General features: G+C 29.2%; 1 protein-coding gene across 1 annotated transcript in view; it reads right to left on the bottom strand.

Annotated features, from left to right (window-relative positions):
• The window catches only part of LOC136976362 (small ribosomal subunit protein mS39), a 29106-nt gene extending 13938 nt beyond the window's left edge, over positions 1 to 15168 (bottom strand). Inside the window, exons 1-17 of the mRNA XM_067271610.1 lie at positions 15160 to 15168; positions 14796 to 15083; positions 11777 to 11892; positions 11101 to 11165; positions 8531 to 8561; positions 4630 to 4675; positions 4486 to 4554; positions 4274 to 4378; positions 3474 to 3597; positions 3317 to 3408; positions 2514 to 2563; positions 2280 to 2367; positions 2123 to 2183; positions 1970 to 2052; positions 937 to 1087; positions 629 to 679; positions 455 to 535 (exon numbers count right to left, since the gene is read on the bottom strand). Of these exons, the coding sequence (XP_067127711.1) occupies positions 455 to 535; positions 629 to 679; positions 937 to 1087; positions 1970 to 2052; positions 2123 to 2183; positions 2280 to 2367; positions 2514 to 2563; positions 3317 to 3408; positions 3474 to 3597; positions 4274 to 4378; positions 4486 to 4554; positions 4630 to 4675; positions 8531 to 8561; positions 11101 to 11165; positions 11777 to 11892; positions 14796 to 15083; positions 15160 to 15168 (1510 nt within the window). The remainder of the gene's footprint in view (positions 1 to 454; positions 536 to 628; positions 680 to 936; positions 1088 to 1969; positions 2053 to 2122; positions 2184 to 2279; positions 2368 to 2513; positions 2564 to 3316; positions 3409 to 3473; positions 3598 to 4273; positions 4379 to 4485; positions 4555 to 4629; positions 4676 to 8530; positions 8562 to 11100; positions 11166 to 11776; positions 11893 to 14795; positions 15084 to 15159) is intronic.
• Between the last annotated feature and the right edge of the window lie 554 nt (positions 15169 to 15722).

Here is a 15722-nt window from a genome sequence, read left to right as displayed (position 1 = left end):
GTGGACATTTATTGTTACTTCCATATTGTGAATATTTATATAATAAAAATCATGTTAACTGACATTCATGTAATATAAATGACATCCAAGAATTCATGTATAAATATGCTTAAGTTATATTAAATAATAAAAATTTATTAATATTATAATATATATTATAATATTTATTATTAAAATATAATATTATGTATAATATTACATTGCATTTGTAGGCATCTTTATGCATGAAATACAGCCGAAAAGGTAAAAAAAGCTTTGTTTTTGGGGTCAGGAATAGATTAATTTATTTTATATTATATCTTCTTATGGAAAAATTTCAGTTTTAGAACAAATCAGTTTTCAAACAACTTTTAGGAATTAATTATGTTTGGAAACCAAAATTTGACTGTGTATAAAAAATTTATAATGATAATAGCAATAAACGTTTATATCATATTTAAAGTATTAAAAATACCATCTTTTGGATGACAAATTTCAAATTCTTTTCCTTCAATATATTCCATTATTTCATAAAGTATAGGACTAGGTGGGCCTTCTGTAATTAAAAAAAAATTGCAGAATTTTGCTTGTTTTATTGCTTTGACATTATGAATTTATTATTGTTAAATTAATATCAGTGTATACTTACTTTCTTTGCAAAATATTGTCAACATATAATACCAAGTTCCAAGACTAGGAACTGAAAAAAATTCAAAATTATAATAATTTTAAGTAATACAGAAAGAAATATTTGACAAAAAATGTAATTATACTTTTCCTTTTAACAAGAAAGATATGTTTATATAAATTTTACAAAAAAATCTGTTAAAAGATGACAAACTAATTTAAAAAATTATTAAAAAACTGATTGTTGTTTTTCAACTAAACATAATAATTTCTTAATTCACTCCTACAGTTATATTAAACATAAAAGTTCATTAAAAAGTTTTTCATTACCTATATTGAGATGTTTCATTTCTGCCAAAACTTCCAGACTCAAAGATTTTGCATTTTGTATTCTCCCAAACCTACTAACAACATCCAAAACAGCATTCATAGTATATAAATTTGGCATTAATCCTTCTTCAGCCATTTCAAATAACAGTTGCTATTCAAAGTAAATTTTACACTTGTTTTTAAAGACTTAAATGAAAAATTTTATATTAAAAGTCATATAAATGTGAAAAAAATCAATAAGAAATATATTTTGAAATAATTTCAGGCTTGATGCTTAAAAATATAACAGTTTTGATAACTAAAAAGTTAAGGATTACTTTAAGCACAATTTTGGGGGTGTCTCTTTTCAACTGCATTCTATTTGAATTTTTATTGAAACTACAAAAAGAACAATGTTCAATTTTACATAATGATAAAATTATTTGTGTCCAATGAGAATGATGGATTCTTAAGTTAATACCAGATGCATATCATTTTCATGTTGTTGTTATAATTTTAAGTAATGTTGTAAAAACCTAAAAAATTAGATTTTTATGGATATTTTAACATACAAGCAATGACACAATTTGGCCAATGTATGTTGAAGAAATCCAAAAATGTTTAGGCTTCAACATAAAATTCTTAATTATCAAAGCTGTTATATTTTTGAACAAAAACAAAAAATAAAATAAAAATAATAATAATAATTTATATAGTTACAAAAACTTTACATCCAAAATAAATTGAGAAACAAATTTTACAAATGAACAGGAATCAAATTCTTTGTAATTTTATATTACAAACTTAAATATACAAAAGATAGATTATTATTATATTAATCTAGTTATAATATGAAATTCATCAGTAATTATGTTTTTAACTACCACTTTTTTTTTATCAGTTTCATCTTTTCAATGTTAAAGTGATATTTTATACTATTACACTTTAAACATAATTTATTGGTCTTATTATTTTTATTTAATGATTTGTTTCATAAATATCATAATAATCAACATATAATATTCTAAAATTCATTAATTAAGAATAAAATTACTTTAACCATTTCCCATCGAGCTTCCGAATTCTCTTTCAAGAATGGACAAATAGAAATTAAAGAGTTGTAAGTTTCTACATTTGCTGAAGGAAAAAAGTTCAAATTTAATTTGTTTATAAATACATTCAATAAAAAAAAATTGTTACTACTTACGACAAAGATTTTTCTCTCTCATTTCTTCATATAAACTGTAAGCTCGATTTGCTTGATAATACTAAAAAAATTGTAAAATATATGATTTATTTTAAATTTATATATATTTAAATATAAAAATTCATATACAGATTATGAAATGAAAATTTTTGCATACCTTGCAAAGACCTTGAATAAAAGCACAGTATGCTTTTGCATCTTTTTCTTTCATGTCATTAAATATTTGATCAGCTAAATTATCTTGTCTATTAAATAAAAATCAAAAATAAACAATGCTAATGTACACAGTAAATAATTTCTACAAAAAAAAATTAAATTGTAAACTGGTAAATATTTATATTATTTTCCAAAAATTTTCCTTTCAATTTTTAAAAAAATATATATTATTAACCTCCATAATCTTCTAGTTTCAGAATCACCTTTACGCTGCAGCCATTGAGACTAAATCAGAAAAAATTATAAATAATTTTAGATTCTAACCAATAATGATATGTCAATCTGTTTCTTCAAATACTCTTAAATAAAAAAATAATATTTTTCATAACAATAAAATAATTTTAAAATGTAACATATTCAAATATCATGCTGATGACTAAATAGCCAAGATAGCAAAGTCATCAGCCTGCTGCTCTGGCTACCAAAATTCAAGGCTAGATCAGTTTAAAAATTTTCATAAAAGGACTAATATGGACATGTCACATCTTGTCTCTCATCACCATGTACTCACCCTCATTGTAGGTCTGGCAGAATCTATGATGACTTGTAAAAAAGACCTTTTAAAGAAGTTTTGCAAACAAATTTTCATAATAAAAAATTATATCCATGCTGTGTAATTATTAATATACAATGAAACTCTTCTAAGCAACCACCTCCCATAAAGATGACTTTTGCTTGGAACCATTAGTGATTGCAAAGTACAAATTTTACTGTATTTTTAATAAATTTTAATTTAAAATTAATTTAAATTTTCTAATATTTTAATATTGAAACATTTTAGTTCTATTATGATTTACAAATTAATCTTAAATAATCTTAATCTTAATAATCTTATCTCAAATAAATTTTAAAAAATCTTAAAACAAAGCAAAAGAATAAATTATCTGAATTATTATTAATATATACAATATCATATCTCAATAGAGCTAAATGAAAAACATATAGTAGAAATATAAATAGAAAAGTTATATTACTTACTTCTAAATATTCTTCAGGTGGTGGTTCTTGGCCATTGTAAAAGCAAAGTAACTCCAATAATAACTGTTCAGATTCCTGACTAACTTCTATACCTAATATAAATAAAATTTGACTATTGAAATTATTAAATTAAAATTAAAAAAAAACAGAAACCAACCTTTTCTTTTTAGATTATTATATACAGTAATTGAATTATTCACTTCATATTGTTTAATACAATTAATCAACATTATTTCTGTAACTTCAGTATCTTCAGTTATTTTCTCAGGAGCTATAAATGCCTGATAACAGAATGTAAGCAGAATTTAATTTAAGTGATAAGTTTTGTTATAATTAAATAAAAAATCAATATATATACTGTATAATTTGGCAGATAAGACAACCTTCAGATAAGACGAGGCAAAAATTTTCGTCGAAGTCTTATAGTTTTAGCAATATATTTGTCCTACAAGACTATCCTCCAAACTATCAACAGCCTATGAACTTAGTTTAGATCAGCGATCATCATCAAATAATAATACTGTATAGCATATACGGAATTATGTCTTATTTGTAATTTTTCGAATGAACAAATTTTATTTTCTTGCATCTGGCAGCACTACCTCATGATTGTTCCAAACGTTCACACTGATTCAGCATTCAGGTAATGACATTGACTATTCATATAAACATTGTATGGGCTATTCTATTTTGTGCACATACCCTACTCTCTACTAGTAAATAATTACGGTTTGTCCATTTTTTATAATAGTTTTAATTTATATAAATTTCAATCTAATCATTTTTGTATCTGTCTTATAAGACGAACCTCGATTTTGGGGGCCTTTTTCTATGATTCAACTATCGTCTTGTCTGCCGAGATATATGGTATATATATAGATTTTTTTATATATATATTATCAATATTCAAATAGGCCACATATGTATGTAAGTGGTCAATTTAAAGTAAGAATTTACCTCAATAACAGGTTGTGCTGGATTATTTTCAAAAGAATCTGGATATTTTTCAAGAAAAAATCGTGCAGCTTTCTTTCCAGATTCTTTAGCTAATGCATAAGTTCTCTAAATAAAGAAATTATTTAATAAACTTTTATAAAAGTAACATAAAACTTTTCAATTAAAAAGAGAAAGAGAAAGAGATAGATAAATTAAATGATCTGTTCACTAACTTTAGAGACATTGCTAACTGGAATTAAAAATGGATCATCATGATATTTATAATGTGGTGCAGTATAATCCTGAAATAGAAATCAAAAGCTCTATATACGATAAATGTAAAACATTAGCTAAAAATAAAATAAAATGCATCTTACTCTTCCAACAGTTGATGCAAGTGCTTTTAATATATCAGTTGGTTCCCTTAAACATAAAAATGTTATTTAAATACAAATTAAAAGATAGCTGAAACTTTAGTATCATACATCAACTTATTTATCTCATAGGTTTTTATTTTTTTGAGAATAATTGATAAAATAATGTGAAATATGAACTAACATTTATTAACTAACAGATATAACAGACTTTTTTTACAGAATTTATAAAAAATTAATATTACAATTTCAGTATATATAATTTTTAATTAAATATTTTGAAATTAAGAAGTTCAGAAAACAAAACATGTTTAACCAACTTTGCCAATACTTTTAGTTATATTTATGTTTATGAAAATTATTATTAAAATCAACATTGACGATATCATCATCTTTTGGAGGACGAAACCAGATCTTAAACGATTTATAGATGCAATGAATGACAATTCCTATGGTCTATTTGTTGAGATTGAACAACACAGCCTGAATAGAGTCCACTTCTTGGATGTGGACATCATAATTAAAGGATCGAACATACACACTGCTGTGTATCAAAAACCAACTGCTATCGCAACATATATTCCAATAGAATCGTGTGATCCCTTTTCTTATAAAATAGCAGCCTTCAGAGCATTGGTCTGGAGAGCATTCACACACTCTTCCTCCACACAGGCGTTAATGCAAGAAATAAGAAATATAGAAGGGATAGCCATTGAGCATGGATACACCAACCTTATACGTAGGTTATGTGAAAACTACAAACATATGCAAGTAGCAGCATCGAGTGGGATGGAAATACCGAACAACAAAAAAGATGATAAGAAGAGGAGCCCCTCACTTATAGCCTGCATTTTAAATCAATATATAATGCAATTGCCAAGAAGTGTGAGATCAATATAGCGTACAGGAGGTGTCCCTCCATTTATGGCATATTAAGGAATGGAAAAGACCATCCCAATCTGGACAGATTACCAGGGATCTACAGGGTTCCACTAAGTGACGGCAGATGTGATAAAGAAATGGTTTATGTTGGTTCCACCAAACATTCATTAGTGGTAAAATTAAAGGAGCATAAATCAGACATACTACACAATAAATGCACAATGGCCCTTTCAACTTATGTGACAGACCGGGACATCACAGTTGACTTTAATGAAGCACATATCATCCTCATCACTCCACATCATGATCACCTCAAAGTGTTGGAGGCAATGGAAATATTTAAGGTGGGTTGCAAGTCCACATGCATTAATTTTAAAGAAGAAATGTAGCTTTCCACGACATGGGAAGTCCTAATGGACGATAGAATTTGATTTTATATTGGTTTTATAATGGTTTAAATTGAAACTAGTGCACATTTGGAATATCATACTTATATCCAATATTTGAATATCTTGGAATGCATGCATGTTTTGAATCAGAAATCGAATGCCTACTAAATAAAATTCAAAAATTAAATGAACAGCTTGCAATGGACTTACGTAAAAGCCTGAAGAAGAACCCAGAAGGGGCATCAAAAACATTCGCAATAGTAAAACATTTTTGCTCTGGTTATTTGGTTTAAGTAAGGTTGATTTTACATTCATCCTGGTGTGTTAAGAAGTTAATTATTATTAATATGAGCAATTATTTATTATGACATTGTCACAATGCCAGGCTGCAATTTTTAATCATCTTTTTAATTTATTTAATTTAAAATATATGATCTCAACCTCAAATTAGTAGTGTCTTGCCCCTGTACATCATCCTTTTCCTGATAACAACAGAGTCATGCCAATCATCTAATACGAAACAGACATGGGGAACATCCCATTTCTCTTACAAAATATCCATGTCTATATTTTGTATGTAAAGTGGAATGCATGTGCATTTCAAAACTCATCGTGTTATTTGATATTTAAAAGTCTTGGAACGAATGTGTGTGGTGTCCTAAGTCGAATAGCTTTCAAATTGAGTTTGAATATTAACGACCAGTTTGTATGGAATAAGGGTAGAAGTCTGAGGAAGAGCCCAAAAGGGACTTCAAAAATATTTGCAGTTATTGAACATAAGCACTCCAGTTATTTGGTTAAAGTAAGTCGATCCTATGTCATAAAAATTTAATACTTTTCTATAGGAAAATCCCTTTACAAAAATTCTTGAAAATGGAAGTAGCTAGAACTAAATAGATTTTTACATTAGAGTCCTATTTAATTCTATTAATATACAATTCAGAATTTTGAAACTGAATTTATTACTTTACTACAAATCTTTAAAGTCATAGAAAATTTGTACAAAATTAATAGATTTGATTTTTAAAATTCTCTACCATGTGATAATAGAAGAATTAAATAAGATTCTAATGCAAAAACTTATTTGGTTCTATTTATTTCCTTTTTCTAGAAGTCTTGGAATGATTTGAAGAACACCTAGAACACTGCATGGTGACCAACCCATTGGTCAGACACAAACCAATGACCAACTACCAGTGTTCAATGGTTTTATTTATTCATCTACTGGTGGGCTTGATTTGTGTCACTGTATGGAGGCTTTTGGGATATCCTGTATAGATGTTTAATATTGTATTTTGATTTTACATAATACATATTGTGAATTTGTGCTATCAAATGGAAATTAAAAGGAATTATATTAGTTGGAGTACAAGAATAGTCAAGATTAAAAAAATATATATAAAATACTCTTCGTGATGTCATTTATAGATCACCTGTACAGACTAATAGATAATACTAAAATAGAATTTTTTTTTTATAGAAGATAAAAACATATTCAACCTTTTTTTATCTTCTATAAAAAAAAAATGTCAAATATGTTTTTGTTATTTCTATTTTCTTTAAACCTTATATCAATTTTTCATTAAAAAATTACCTTGGTTTTAAATTATTTTTTAAATGCTATCATTCTTCCTTCCCACATAATATATCACTATTTTAATACTATTAGAGAATGAAAAAAAAGAGGAATTTAATATATAAAAACCTTAAAATCATATTTTATAAATATTTTTTAAAATAAAGACATTTATTAAGAGATAAATAATGAATATTTATATCCAAAAAATTTGATTACTTAAAGAAAAATTAAAGCTACTGTAGTGAAGATAAACTAGGTATTTTCTAGAAAAATGAAACAGCTCCACAACATAGAAAACTAAAACTGTGTAAAAAAAGGCTTCAAAACTGATCTAAATCCAAAATAAAACATTGTTATAGAAATTGATGTAAATTGACAGCAATCAGAAAGTTGATTGACACGTAGTATGCAACTAGCTTACAATTGGCAATCGGTCCATAGACTGAATTTCAAAATTCTGGGTTTGTCACAATATTGGCTTTTGAATTCTAGTATTTTATATTTCAAATATTATCAATTTAATAAATATAGCACATATTTCAAAAAAATCATGTTGAGTGGTCATGCTTTCAACTTTGATCACAGATAAAGTATTTTCTTACACAGAACTCTGCTTATGCTTGAATGGAGCATAATTGAATTAATTGAATGGAGCATAAGCAAAGCTTATGTTCCATTCAATTATTATAAGAAAACAAATTTATAACTAAAATTTATATACAAAATATAGTTTTATATATAATCAAGTAAAATTAAAATAATTATTGTAAATATGGCATTAATTATAGATTTCTATTTAATTATATGCATATTTGTAATTATATTTTATTTAGTTTTTAAATTTAATGGCTTTAAATTAAAAAGAAAAACTACATTATTTTTTCAAATGTATTCAATTGTGACAGATTTTTGTGATATTTTACTATTTATAATGATCTCCCTAATATTCAATTTCTAAAAATGTTCATTATTAGTTAATTATTGAATAAATTTTGCAATATTTTGTATTTTTATTGTTTAAAAAACTTATGGAAAGTTTGAATTGACAATTTACCTTTCTATTCTTTCTGGTATAATTATATCATCTGAAATTAAAAAAATTCACTCAGAAAACTTATAACTTATTTTCAAAATAAATAATTTGTACTCAGAAATCTTCATATATTCATAAAATTCAAAAAAATACCATATTTGAATCATGTTCAAAACATGTATCTGATTTTAAGTATTTATTTAAATATTAATTTTATTTTATTTTTATATTAATTATTTGATTTTAAGTATTAAATTTTAAATAAGTACTTTATTTAAAATTTAATACATTTTTCAAAGCTTGATTCAACTCTCATTCTGTTTAGAATTTTATACAGTACAGTCCCACTAATCCGAATGTCCACTTAATCCAAACATATTTCGGTCAGCAGAGAGAAAATTTTCTTTAACAAGAGGTCTACCTAGGGGTGTTCCCCTTTCTCTTTCCTGACTGAACCACGTGAATAAGGTTTCATCAAACTTGTCAAATGTTGAGGACCTTGCTGTTTGTCGATTTTCAACCAATTTTTCTGAAGTAGAGACACAAAACTGCTCAATCTTTGCACAGTTTTTTCCACTTGATTATTGTGGCCTTGTCCATTCCAAACTCTAATGCCAATTTCATTGCACTTTCATCCTTATCTAGCCTTTTCAAAATTTTGTGGCCATTATAGCAGCAGACTAAACTGAACTAAAATAATGAAGAGCAAAGAGTACATTTAACATTCACAATTAAGCATGCTAACTCACACAGTAGCATCAGTCAACTGATTGAAATCCTGGACTGTGTATTAAAAACAACCTTTTTTACAGTTAAAATAATTTTAAGGTAAACAATGAAGGCAGGTTGCCATTTCAAAATTACAAAACTTCTAAAAAACTTTAAATTAAAATCCGAGTAAAAAGCTACTCTTTAAAATCCGACTTCGAGTGAGTTAAGAAGACAAAAAAAGAACGAAACGATGCTATACTTTCATAATTTTATTCTATTTCCCAAATGCATTTCGCAACGCCTCATCAGTGGGTAGTTGAGTCTTGGTAACCTCCGTTCCTTTTATGCTGGATGATGTTTTCCCAGCATGCATCTATTTGCATACCGTCATTCAGATTGATTAAATTTGCATATTCTTTTATACAAAAATGTTCTATTATTCTACGTTTTAAACAATCTTCTTCTTTATAAAGTATTTTTATATTATTTCTATCTATGTTACAAAAATTATTTTTATAATGTAGGTACCACGGCGATTCTTCTCTTTTTAATCTTATTGCTGCCTCGTGCTCTTTTAAACGTACTTCTAACTTCCTTCCGGTTTCTCCAACGTAAGACTTCGTTTGTGGACAAGTACAAGATAATTTATAAATTACACCTGCAACATCAAGTTTGTTTAACATATTGGCATCATCTTTGTTTATGACATTAACTATATTCAACAATTTGTTCTTTTGTTTTGCCACGATACATATAGAATACTGTTTAAAAATTAATTTATATCTCTCATAAAGTTTATGTACATACGGAAATTTAACATATATAATATTATCAATATGATTCTTTATTCTTTTCTAAATTACAGATATAATGTAAAGAATCATATTGATAATATTATATATGTTAAATTTCCGTATGTACATAAACTTTATAAGAGATATAAATTAATTTTTAAACAGTATTCTATATGTATCGTGGCAAAACAAAAGAACAAATTGTTGAATATAGTTAATGTCATAAACAAAGATGATGCCAATATGTTAAACAAACTTGATGTTGCAGGTGTAATTTATAAATTATCTTGTACTTGTCCACAAACGAAGTCTTACGTTGGAGAAACCGGAAGGAAGTTAGAAGTACGTTTAAAAGAGCACGAGGCAGCAATAAGATTAAAAAGAGAAGAATCGCCGTGGTACCTACATTATAAAAATAATTTTTGTAACATAGATAGAAATAATATAAAAATACTTTATAAAGAAGAAGATTGTTTAAAACGTAGAATAATAGAACATTTTTGTATAAAAGAATATGCAAATTTAATCAATCTGAATGATGGTACGCAGATAGATGCATGCTGGGAAAACATCATCCAGCATAAAAGGAACGGAGGTTACCAAGACTCAACTACCCACTGATGAGGCGTTGCGAAATACATTTGGGAAATAGAACTAATAAAATTATGAAAGTATAGCATCGTTTCGTTCTTTTTTTGTCTTCTTAACTCACTCGAAGTCGGATTTTAAAGAGTAGCTTTTTACTCGGATTTTAATTTAAAGTTTTTTAGAATTGAAATTTTACCGATCCCATTGGTTTTTAAATTTTTTGAATAATTACAAAACTTGTTTTTGTTAACTGTTTGCACTGTCTATTGAGTACAAGTGAAATAAAGAGTAGGGTGCTGACTTCTTTGATGGTGTTGGATCTATATAAATCAAACCAGTTTTACTGCTTGCTTCTGCATTATTTCAATTATTTGGCTAATCCGAACAGGGCTCGGTCCCAATTAGTTCGGACTAGAGGGACTCTACTGTATATTAATAAGTACTTTAAAAACAAAAAATAAGGAAAGACAAATGCAATCAAAACTTTTATTCACAAACCTGAAACAGCAACATTATTTTCTTTATTGGTAGTTAATGAACTGCATCTTCTAGTATTTTGAATTCTAGGAATATATTTTAATAGAAATATATAAACATCTCTTTTGCAATAAAATTTATCAATCATTATTTGAAATAATTAAATTAAATTTATAATCATTAGAGCATTTTATACGATAAACGTAATACAAGTTTAGAATTTAATTGTTCCAAAATTTGAAATTAATTTTTAATTATGAATAGAGCCATCTGTAAATGTTGTCATGCTAAAATTCCTTATTTTTAACCTATCTATCTCCCTTGTCACTCACCACATTAGGAAATATGATATTACACTGGTAGTTATCATCCCCACAAAGCCTTTGTATTATTACAACATAAATATACTGCATTAGTTATATCTTTCAAACAGCCGTACCCCCTAAACTGCACAAGTGCGTGTTTTGGACATGTCTAGCATCTATACCTCTATTGTAAATATAATTAAGAGGAAAAAGGTGTATATTTTTATAAACGTATACGTTCTTTAATATATATTCGTTGATTAATTTTATATCTAAATCATTTTATATTTCTAATTTTATGAAACACGGATTGCAGATGGCTAATAAAGAAACTTTTATCTCTGCAGAGATAAAATCATGCCTTCTTTTAATTCATAAAATTTGTCACTTACCCTAATTTATTTACAATTCTAACAGGAAATCTTTTCAGAAACTGTAACCAACACACACATGCATTGGATGTCGCCATCTTGTTTTCAATGTACAGTGTTGCCAATCTTGCCACTATCTTGATAAAAAAATTCATATTTAAAAAAAAAATAATGCATATATATATACACATTTTAAACTCTTTCCGCTCTGTAGAAACTTAGAAGGCTTTTTTCCATACTCATCTGGTGAGTAACTCGCCTGGATTCGATTACGTGTTCCGCATGGCGGAAGGCTGACGCCTTTATTATCTCGTCAAATAACAGTAAATATTGCATAAATGTATAAATATTTTCGGGGGGTGGTCCGTTCGGATATGTCGGGCCCCGTCCCTCACCACCCGGTCGCCCCATTGTGGGCCTGGCCGAACCCATAATGGGCCTTCTAAAAGAGGCCCTCTTAGTGCCCACAGGGCGGAAAGAGTTAAAAAAGGAAAAGGAAATGTATAAATAATAGGACGAGCTTGAGGGCCAAGGCTGTTAAGGCGCCAACCTGCAGCTCTGGGAACCTAGAATCGAATCGGGAGAGCAAAGACTTTCTCAAGCACTTTTACGATCATAATTTTGGGAATGTTTTACTCGATCCCAGGGAGGGGCAAGTTTGCCATTTGTTCCTCTCTGCGGATGCCCATGTTTCTCTCTCTCTGTTCTTGTTGTCGATCCGCTCCAAATTATTCTTGCTTACCTCGGACTTTAAGGAAAGTATGGACTACCACGAAACCCGGATACCTTACTCCTTCCCTGATTTCATCCCCCTTAGTAACTCCTAAATCCTTTGTCCGATCTACACCAAATTTTTCATTCTCTGTGATTCTGAGAAAAATACAATTTCCATGAAATCTGGATACCCCACTCTTTCCCTGATTTGCTTGACATTTCGTGATGAACATAACAAATGGTATGCTAAAATAACCAAACTTGTAGTATGGTTGTAATTTTAACGTTCAGCCTTATCTTTTTTGGCCGATCAATGCCGCACATATCTGTGAGTCACTAATAAAAGAAATAATTACGAATCGTAATCAAAATATAAATTTTTGAAATATGTTTATAAGTTTAAAATACTGGAAACCAATTTGATTATTCCTAAAAACTCAGTGAATATTTTATTTAAAAATTCGAATTGAAACTCTGATAAAATGTTCATTGTTCCTTAAAAAACCACATTCATAAAGGTACAAAACGAAGAATACTTTAGTAATTCCGACAGAAACTGTCTTATACTCGGTGTGGAATTGTTCCTTTAGATCGGTTCCGACCCACCTCTATTATGAACGGTAGCCTAATTTGTGTGTTAGCGTAAATCTAGATGATTTGGTGATCTGTAATGAGCGAAGGATATTAGCGAGGTGAGGCCAAAGTTTTAAACGCGAAAACGTGTAGGTCGGAAGTTCAGCGCCGCTTTCTTGTAAGCCTAGAAGTTTGACAATCGCGTTTGGAATGTTGAGCATGATTCCATTGACTCTAAACACCATTGTCAAACTTCTAGGCTTACAAGAAAGCGGCGCTGAACTTCCGACCTAAACGTTTCCGCGTTTAAAACTTCGGCCTCAACCTCGCTAATATCACCAATTTCTGTACATTTTGTATCCTGAATATATTTTTGAAGTTCTGTAGCGTATGTGTCCTTCATGATAATTAGCGCTTTACTTTTAGTAATCAGCTTTTGTATCAATCACGTTTGTTCAAGGGCGTCGCCAGTCAATGGGCCAGGGGGGGCAAGATGATATAAATTGATAGAGGTATTGCATGTAGGTAAAATAAAAGCGATTCATAAATTTTAAGAAGCTTAAGAAGATTATTTTAGTTAAAACATAATCTTCTTGGGTTTTTGGTGAATTTTTCTACTACTTTATTATTAAAATTTTTTGTTCTCATTGATGATCTTTCTATGGACACTTATCATAGCAAGACCATTGAGGCGACTTTCCACCATGGTACTTCTTAGCCAGGTTTTCATCCGTCTCAGGCTGCTAAAGGATCGCTCTACAGTACACGTTGTGCACGGTAGAGTAATCAAAATTTTTAGCGCTTTACTCGTTTCGGGAAAAAAAGTTTTCGTTTCTTTTAGAACATCCACAACGGCCAGCTCAGTTACATTGGGTTTATCCTGCCACAATTATTGCCACAGTTCAATTTCGTATTTTATGTTTGGTAAATCGTAAAATTGAGAGAAAGTTTGGCAAGCTTTTGTGAGACTTTCCATGGACATGGTTTGCATTTGCGCCGGGTGTAATTTAGATAATGCGAATGATAGAGTATTTTCTTTTGCAAATCGTCCTTTAAGAGAATTAAGAATGGAGTCCAGGTATGGTATTATTAAAGACCTTTTCCAGTATTCAGAAAGACTTCTTGGTGGATGGTTGCTTCGATAACTTTGTCTTCCAAAAATGCGCGGCACTGATGTCATCTCATGTCCTCCTCCAGTCCGAGTGTTTTTGCAATGACAAAAGCATCCCTTAAAATTTCATCTGTGACTTTATCGGCATCATCGCGGTGTCTTTTAAGCAATTGCATAATGTTCTTAATGTGCTGCGAGGCCTTGATCGCGTCCAAAGTTACAGACTGGAGTATGTTTACCACGGGTTCCATCAAAACCGAGTATTTGGCTATCAACAAAAAGCACAGAATAAACAAAACTCTTGAAGCGGCGGCACGGAGCTGGAATGCATGATTTCGAGTCGCACTGTTTCCATCACGCGATAAAGTTTCTAAGGCCTCCATTATAACATGAAAATTATCCTTAAAAACCTGATGGTTTTATGTTTCTCGCTCCACCTTGTTTCGCAGAGCGTGGAAATATTAGGTATTAACTTCCTCCTCAAAATTGATTCCCGAAAAAATGAAATAATGTCTTTCGTGGTTTCTATGGTGTTCCGAATTTCAGGCAAAGCATTGAGATCATTGATTACTAGATTTAGTTTGTGCGAAGAACAATGAAAGAACAAAGCTTCAGTGTATTTTTGCGCAAGATTGCTTGTACACCACCTTCTTTTCCGGACATCGTCGAACAACCATCAAATCCTAATCCAACGCATTTTACTGGAATAAGTTGTTCTTTTGTCAAAAATTCATCAATGGTTTGTGCGACAGATTTCGCATCCAGATCTTTTACCTCAACAAATCTAACAAACACTTCTTGGACTTCGTTGTTTTTCTCATGAAAATAACGCAGTCCAATAGATAACTGTTCTGTTCCAGAAATGTCAGCTGTTTCGTCTGCTAATACACTATATGCTTCTGCTTCTTTTACTTCTTTTATAATATCTTCCTTATTATAGAAAAGATATGTCACTTTATGATTTAAAAAAATTATATTTATTACAAATGCATGGCATCGTTTTTACATTCAACATAAACACGCATAGGTGTGCGTTTCAGGTCGCATCGCGCGGGAATTATAAATCGGGCAATAAATGACTTAGCATTTAAATAATTTTTTTCGCATGTCTAGGGAGAGGCAACTGCCCCTCTGCCCCCCTCTGGCGACGCCCTTGCGTTTGTTTTTATCTTGTGTCAAAAGTTTACATTTATATTTAAATTAAAATAGTTTCCATTTATTTGTGTACCACAAATTAAATTGAAGTGATAATTGTATTAAGATTATATCTTAACGGAATAGAATGTTCTAATATCCTAATGGTTGCAAAAACAACCGAAAACGTTTGATTTTGATAATCGTTGCTTATAAAAGTTTTTTTTTTCTGTTTATCAATATGAGTAGCCAGTTACGAATAATTTTTTTATATGAAGGACTTTATAATCAACTTGAAATCTGGATACGCTAGAATATATTTTCTCGTCGTCGTCAAACATTTGCTATTTCATCATCATTAATTCCTTTATTTGCTGTTGTTTACTGTATTGGTTGACTTTTTCTGTGCATTCACTGTAGTACTTGGGTTTGTAT

Source organism: Centruroides vittatus, unplaced genomic scaffold, assembly GCF_030686945.1.
Source record: "Centruroides vittatus isolate TY-2023 unplaced genomic scaffold, ASM3068694v2 contig_4, whole genome shotgun sequence".
NCBI classification, from domain to species: domain Eukaryota; kingdom Metazoa; phylum Arthropoda; class Arachnida; order Scorpiones; family Buthidae; genus Centruroides; species Centruroides vittatus.
Note: the sequence above shows the minus strand (reverse complement) of the source record. Positions and strands in the feature narration are given on the sequence as shown.